Genomic DNA, 5,388 nt, shown 5'->3' on the forward strand with positions numbered 1-5,388 from the left:
GGTTCCTCAGTGGAACAGGCTTCCCCGGGAGGTGGTGGGCTCTCCTTCTTTGGAGGTTTTCAAACAGAGGCTAGATGGCCTTCTGATAGCAATGCTGATTCTGTGAACAGGCAGATCATGAGACAGAGGGCAGGAAGGGTTCCATCAGTGCTTTGTTCTTGTGGCTGTTTCTTACAGGCCTATGGAAATGCTGATTGCCACTTTAGGGTCAGAAAGCAATTTTTCTCCAGGCCAGTTTGGCTGGAGATCCTGGAGGGTTTTTGTCTTCTTCTGGGCATGGAACAGCAGTCCTTGGGGGTGTGGAGGGGGAGGTATTTGTGAATTTCCTGCATTGTGCTAGATGACCTTGGAGGTCCCTTCTAACTCTATGATCCTATAATTCTAAGGGGGAGGGGGACCATGCAAGGTTGGAGGGGGTTTAACCTTTTCTCTCGCACTTTTTCCAGTAAACACGTGTTGTAGAGGGAAAAGGCAGGTGAAATGTGAGTTGCTTGCCTTTTTTCTTTCCTTGGTTATTACAATGGTTTCTGTCAGTAAAACTACATATGGGGAAAGGGTAAACTACTCCTTTCTTGTACTGCAGACCCAATCTATTTCCACCCCATTCCATCATCTGGTCTTTTAACATTTTTTAAAAGTTGATCTTATAACATGAATCTTCCATGTAATAAAAACCTTTAAAAACTGTTTCCAGGTTTTTCCAGTCATTGTTGGGGTGTGGGAATGTTAACTGTCATGGGCACTGTTTAGGAAATCAGTGCCAGAGATGTATCGCACAAAGGCTCAGAGTAGCTTGCACGCCATGCCTGCAGAAGTTCCTACAAACAGGGACGCTGGTTCCTTTGTCGCAGGCAAACAGCAAGTAACAGATGCCATTGAAAAGGTTAAAAAAACCCATCTCCTTCCATCAACAAAAAATGTGTTATTCACAGCTGTCAGAAACTCAGCTGATTTGACATTAACATTCTGTAGACAATTTTTTTTTTTGGCCATCAAGTCTCACCTGACAGGCCAACACCATAGAGTTTTCAAGGCAAGAGAGACATTCAGAGGTGCTCCCTCTGCGTAGGGACCCTGGACTTCCTTGGTGGTCTTCCATCCAAATACTAGCTAGGCCAAACCGGCTTCGCTTCCAAGATCTAATGAGATCGGCCCTCTTGGGCTATCCAGGTTGTGCAGACAAACATACCTACCATTAATGTGCAGATTCTATGACAACATGAATAAATCAAGCTGCTCACAAAGATCAAGCTTAGCCAAACAGAATTCTAGATTCGGCCTGCATAATTTAAGATGAAAACCTTATTCTTGACAAGATAGTATGTCTCAGTGCAAGATTTTTTTTTCTGGTTTATGTCCTTTAGGTTTCCTCTACTATAGCTTGGACTTGGAGATAGCTTACAGCCCCAAAATTCTTACCTGAAGCAGAATTTCTCTTTGCTGTTTCTTCACCTGTTCTACTGGAAAATACATTCCATCTAACTCTGTGGGATATGCCAGTTTGTCATTGCAGTTTGTCAGTGCAGTATCAGAGGCAGCCTTTATGTTTGAAACTGAATTGCCCAATTTGTCTCTTAAAAGCCAAACTGAAGACCAAACTAGGCACAACAATGGGAAATCTGTGAATGGATCCTCCAGTTTTTTAAAAGAGTTACTAGAGGGGGGGAAGGTGGACACTCAATCCAGATTTGGCCGGAGTCATGGGGAGGGTATTGACCCTTCTCTCTGCACTGTTTTCTGTCCTCAGTCTGCATATTCCATACCTCAGATCTGCTTTTTACCCCATAGGGCAAAAACAGCTCTAGGAGGTTGGAATTTAGGTCAGGAAAACGGCACAAGGGGCATGCTCATGTGCTATGGCCACGGCCTCAGCCTTCTCCTTTGCCGTTGTTAGGCTGTAAAAAGGGTAGGAAATCTGTTCATGGATCTCCTGGTGTATGTCTGATGCGCCACTGACATTATAATAAAACAAGCTCCCCTGCGGAGTAAATGGCAACAAGTATTAGATATGAACCTTCTAATGGTAGAAAGAAACTGTGGTGGCTCAAGTGGTTAAGACGCTGAACTGCAGGCTGTGGAAGGTCAGTAGTTCATCAGTTCGAGACCCGAGTTGCCGCATGACGGAGTGAGCTCCCGTCTCTAGTTCCAGCTCCTGCCAACCTAGCAGTTCGAAAGCAAGAAATTGCAAGTAGATAAATAGGTACCACTTCGGTGGGAAGGTAACAGCGTTCCGTGCACCTTGGTGTTTAGTCATGCTGGCCACATGACCACGGAAATGTCTTCGGACAGCGCTGGCTCTTCGGCTTTGAGATGGAGATGAGCACTGCAACCCTAGAGTCGGACTCCGACTGGCTTTTGAGCAAGGGAACCTTTACCTTTACCTTTAATGGTAGAAAGCAAATCACAAACAGGTAATAAATAGGAACTGGTGAATACATGTGGCTACTTAGAATACACTACAGGATCTCTACATGCCCAGCAACTTATGGTGTGCTTTTTTTAGTCTTTTTTCTCTGTAGGCCAAGCCTGTTTCTGTTATGCCAACAGTAACAACTGGTTTTTTTGAACTTCCTGTTTCTGTTATGCCAACAGTAACAACAGGGTTTGGGGTTTTTTGAACCCTGCAGAGTGAAGTGGCCATTCTTCTAAAACCATCATCGGATAAGATCCTGGAAATTCAGACGTTCCGAGAGAGAAACCGAGGAAGTAAAATGTTTAATCATCTGTCGGCTGTCAGCGAAAGCGTACCCGCTCTCGGATGGGTAGCAGTGGTGAGTTCCCAGCTTCGGAAGCGGACTTAAAAAAAAAAAATGTTTCTGCCGTTTTGCACAAGACCAAGAATACTTCCGAGTTGCTTGGACTAGTGTTTTCCCTCATGTTTTAAATTCTTGATTTCTACTATCTAAAATGCCATGGAAGGTTTGCCTTATGATCTCCCCCCCCCCTTTTAAATGTGTTCCTGGGACATTCACACAATGATGCTGTCTCCTTAGGCTCCTAAACCCGGGCCGTATGTCAAGGAGATGAATGACGCTGCTACCTTTTATACTAACAGGGTGTTAAAAGACTACAAACATAGGTAAGTCATCCAACAGAATTACTTATTTGTTTCTGGTGATGCGTCTAAAACAGTTTTATCAGAATCTAAAGAATATAATTTCAAATCCATCACAAACCTATTTGGTATGTTTAACACACCGTACGATAGAACGAATACTGTTCTAATTATAGCAGCACGACAAAAGATTGGCTTATCAGAGCCAAAGGGGCTTTCGGCTGAGTTTAAATCCCAAAGGGACAGCATGTTGCATTTGGCCACTTTTATTTTTAAACATCTGCATGAGGACTCCCAGAATTGGGCATGGGGTGGGGCAATGCTGTATCCGATAAATTAAAAATAAATAAGAACCGACCCATCTACTGATTCAGATGGCTGGTCTGTCAAGGTCATTATTGTCTGATGGTTAGTGGCTCCCCAGGGCCTCAGACAGAAGTCTTTTTGTCACCTACCATCTGACCCGTTTGCCTGGAAATGACCTTCTGCATGCAAGATAGATGCTTGACCACTGAGCCATGGCTCAAAGGTTACAGCACACTGTAGGTTTGATAGGAAGACTTGGTACATTCTAGGAGCATGAGCTCACTGCAGTTAAGTCCTATTGATTTAAATAGATTAATTTCAATGGGCAGTGCATGCTTAACTTTGGTTTATAAAATGATGTACTTTGGCTGGATCAGTTCCATGCTAAACATTTTTTTTTGCTTGTGCCTAATGAGAACGCCAAATGAGAGCCAGTTTGGTGTAGTGGTTAAGTGCGCGGACTCTAACCTGGGAGAACCGGGCTTGATTCCCCACTCCTCCTCCACTTGCACCTGGCTGGATGACCTTGGGCAAGCCATAGTTCTGGTACAGCTGTTCTTGAAAAAGAGAAGTTTCTGTCAGAGCTCTATCAGCCCCACCCACCTCACAGGGTGTCTGTTGTGGGGAGGGGAAGGAAAAGGAGTTTGTAAGCTCTGAATTGTAAGCTCTGAGACTCCTTTGGGTGGTGAAGGGCAAGGTATAAATTCAATCTCCTCCTCCTCCTTCTTCTTCTGTATCAAGCATTATTCAATAATGGGTTTATCATGTTCATGAAGCTGCATTCCAAAAACAGCACGGACAGCTGCAATGAATACAGAAAGGGAAGAGAAACTCGTAGTGCTAAAATTACAGTGGTTTGACTTGCTGGGAAAATGGGATCTCCTGCAAAAGAAGTGTTATCTAGAAGAAAGCCTAATTGAGGCTAACAGTTTGCTAAGGAAGACTGAAATCCTCAAGCCATGTGTATCCTCATTACATTTTCTGTGGCAAATGCTACTTTGAGTTGCCTTGTGAATCTGTTTATATGCCATTTAAACCAGTCCTCATTAAAGTCAATCCTAAAGTTGTCATGGATTTTAAAGGTCAGTTTGTATCTTCAAATGTATAATCCACGAAAAAATTTTTTTTATGTTACAGTGACTTGCGTCATGTTGATTGGGTGAAGTCATACTTGAATATCTGGGCAGATCTTCAAGGATACATCAAAGAATATCACACTACTGGGCTTACCTGGAGTAGTACTGTGAGTTATTATTTCCCCTTTCTTCCACCGGTATAAAAATCGTAATATTTCTTTTCTCTGATTACGGAGGGTTTTGTTAGGGTAAGATCCAAAGCTCTTTCTGGTCCTTGAGAATGTCTAATTAGCAGTGCAATTCTAAGCACCGTTACAACTTTTTAAGTACATTGAAGTCAACCGAAGTTTAGAAGGGTGTAACTCTAAGCCTCCATGAAACGTACTGCAAAGCAGAAGAAGTGTAAAACACTAGGTCTTTCATTATTTGACCTCTGTCATAATTGGACAGTGAAACCGCTGGTAGTGCTGGCAGCTGAATGTAAGATTGTATCAGCATGCATCTCATACATGCGAAGTGTACCAAAGATTCTCTGCAGTCTCGATAGATTAGAGATTGATTCACTGGGCTGTGATTCTCTCCAGTGTAAAATGCGGTGGCTCAAGTGGTTAAGACGCTGAACTGCAGGCTGTGGAAGGTCGGTAATTCAGCAATTCAAGACCCGAGTGTGCCGCATGACGGAGTGAGCTCCCGTCTCTAGTTCCAGCTCCTGCCAACCTAGCAGTTCGAAAGCAAGAAATTGCAAGTAGATAAATAGGTACCACTTCGGTGGGAAGGGAACAGCGTTCCGTGCACCTTGGTGTTTAGTCATGATGGCCACATGACCACGGAAACATCTTCGGACAGCGCTGGCTCTTCGGCTTTGAAACGGAGATGAGCACCGCAACCCTAGAGTCGGATTCGACTGGCTTTCGAGCAAGGGAACCTTTACCTTTACCTATATAGAAATAT

General features: G+C 43.7%; 1 protein-coding gene across 2 annotated transcripts in view; it reads left to right on the forward strand.

Moving 5' to 3' along the window:
* The window catches only part of CAP2 (CAP, adenylate cyclase-associated protein, 2 (yeast)), a 73,815-nt gene that overhangs the window by 41,025 nt on the left and 27,402 nt on the right, over positions 1-5,388 (forward strand). For both annotated transcript variants that reach the window (XM_015406272.1, XM_015406273.1), the window contains 3 exons: positions 2,628-2,771; positions 2,994-3,079; positions 4,499-4,604. In XM_015406272.1, coding sequence (XP_015261758.1) covers positions 2,628-2,771; positions 2,994-3,079; positions 4,499-4,604 — 336 coding nt within the window. The remainder of the gene's footprint in view (positions 1-2,627; positions 2,772-2,993; positions 3,080-4,498; positions 4,605-5,388) is intronic.

Source organism: Gekko japonicus, unplaced genomic scaffold, assembly GCF_001447785.1.
Source record: "Gekko japonicus isolate JY-2015 unplaced genomic scaffold, Gekko_japonicus_V1.1 scaffold1420, whole genome shotgun sequence".
NCBI lineage: Eukaryota > Metazoa > Chordata > Lepidosauria > Squamata > Gekkonidae > Gekko > Gekko japonicus.